The 2199-nt window shown below is 34.1% G+C and overlaps 1 protein-coding gene across 1 annotated transcript; it reads right to left on the reverse strand.

Annotated features, from left to right (window-relative positions):
* Positions 1-259: 259 nt before the first annotated feature.
* LOC116131051 (UPF0481 protein At3g47200-like) lies at positions 260-1489 on the reverse strand. Its single transcript, XM_031416696.1, has one exon. It carries the CDS (start codon positions 1487-1489, stop codon positions 260-262), a length of 1230 nt encoding a protein of 409 aa, XP_031272556.1.
* Positions 1490-2199: the final 710 nt, after the last annotated feature.

The raw sequence follows: 2199 nt of genomic DNA on the forward strand, positions 1-2199 counted from the left end.
AGGTAATTTTCACTTAGAGTACTTCTTCTCCAATTGGTGAAATGTTTAACTGACAACTGAGGAGTTAATAGAATCAATCCTGAATTTCATAACATTAGGGTTTATATATATGATAGTGGTTTAAAAACCTAAGAGATGATTATGGTAAATGATTAAACATATATAAAAAGTGAATAAAATATAAATAGCAAGACTTTATTATTAATTATTAAATCGACAAAGCGCTTCAAATGCGACATAATTAATTAATCTAAAACATCTATTTGCGGAAAGAATTCACGGCACTTATTAAAGTGAGTAGCAAGCCTACAACAGCCGCAACAGTTGCTGTACCTCTCCAACGGTCTTTGAAATACACACTTTTCAAGGTTGCCTTTGCACGGTTCGAAGGAACATCATAGTGTGCTTTGAGTGCCTCATGAATCTTATTGTAATAATGTCTTTTTATAGGCATATGTGAGCAAAGTTTGCTAAACAAACTTACTAATGCCATTTTCTCGCCCAGATAATTGGAAATAATTCCCTCCTTAACAAGCAAATCCACATCGCTTTTAGTATCGATAAGAGAGTCTAGTAGTCCAACATAATCACAAACAGGAGTATTATCTACATAATGACATTGCTCCAAAGCCATTATGTTCCGAAGTATAGTTTCTGTCTCATCGTAAACTTTTAAATTTGGTATTCTCAACTCATCTACTTCAAATTTTATATCAAGTAAGCACTGATCCGTAGTCTTAAATTTCACTCCTGATTCATGTAGCTTCGCCGCACAAGGTAAATCAATTTCAGAATATTCATGATCGTCAAATTCTTGGTCTAGATAGCTTTTCACTAGAGCCCTTCTCCGCAAATCAGTGAAATGTTTAAACTCTTTTTGGTCAGGTACACTATCAAACATCTGATCCCAAAAGAATTTAAGACAAAGATAAATGAAGGAAGGGCTACTGACAACTAACTTGTATAATCCCTCTAGTAAAAAATATGGAAGTTGATTTTCAAGTAATTGCAAGTCCAACTTTAAAGCAATTTTTTCTGCTGGTATAACTAACAGAAAGTCACTTTCATCTTCCTCAAAATTTCTCAAGAGGAGCTCTATGATAAAAATAGCATCATGTAGAATCATCATTACATACTCACGACTCTGAAGCTTACAGGTTTCTGCATAACAATTTCGTATCTGTTGCTCGTGGTCTCTGACGAAGGCTAAAACTTGCTCATGTTTCTTACAAGTTGTTCGTTTGAAAAACGCCCTTACATATCTCCCTTTTTGCTTTTCCATGTCTTCTAATTCTTTTTTACCATAGTGAAAAGGGCCAATTGAAATTACTTGAGGAGTGTAGGCTTCTTCATTGACTTTACGAATACGTTTAGGGACTCTATAAATACAACACTCAGGACCAGGCTCCAAGTCTCCCTTAATGTTAATCATCCAGTCTTTGTACTCATCCTCATAGACCTCTTCGTTTATGGAAGAATTCATCTCCATGTTCATATTGCAATACACCCTAGTTAATAATATAACAGACAATGATAAAATTAAACCTCAGATCATTTTGTCTTTGATTACAAGAAATATTATTCAAAATTAATATTATGAATATATAAAATAAGACAAATTGTGCATGAAGTTTCACTGTTTTGATTATCAATTATATATAGTTAGAAAAAGTAATGAAACTCGTTGGAAGTTAGAAAAAGTAATGAAACTCATTTCTTCCAACAGAACATCAGTAAATTAAAAATAACTGGAACAAATCATTAAAAAAAATAAAGTAACGAAACAAGTGCATGGGAACCTGGATAATTTTGCCGGAAAAAAGGTAGTTGTCTGGTCGGTATTGAGAGCACCAGTGTCCAGAGTCCTACCGCCAAAGCTCAAAGGAATTTATTAATGTTTATGGTATCTCCCCAGCTAGTCGCTCTCGCTCCCTCTCTCTTTGAAATGTGGTTTCCTCTTCGTGTTATATATGTGGTGGCTATCTGATAACTTACTTCATATGTTTTTTTTTTTAATTATTATTATAATAACAGAAGAAATCATGGAAGCAAGCAAGATTAGCCCCCAAACCTTTTAATTACACCGATCTGAACAAAGTCACAAACGCCTTAACTTTAGCTGTATGCCTGTGAATTCACGTGGTCACGTGCTTCATGGATGTTCTCTTAACGCACATGTTGCCTATTTAACAATTTCTA

Source organism: Pistacia vera, unplaced genomic scaffold (assembly GCF_008641045.1).
Source record: "Pistacia vera cultivar Batoury unplaced genomic scaffold, PisVer_v2 Contig228, whole genome shotgun sequence".
Lineage (NCBI taxonomy): Eukaryota > Viridiplantae > Streptophyta > Magnoliopsida > Sapindales > Anacardiaceae > Pistacia > Pistacia vera.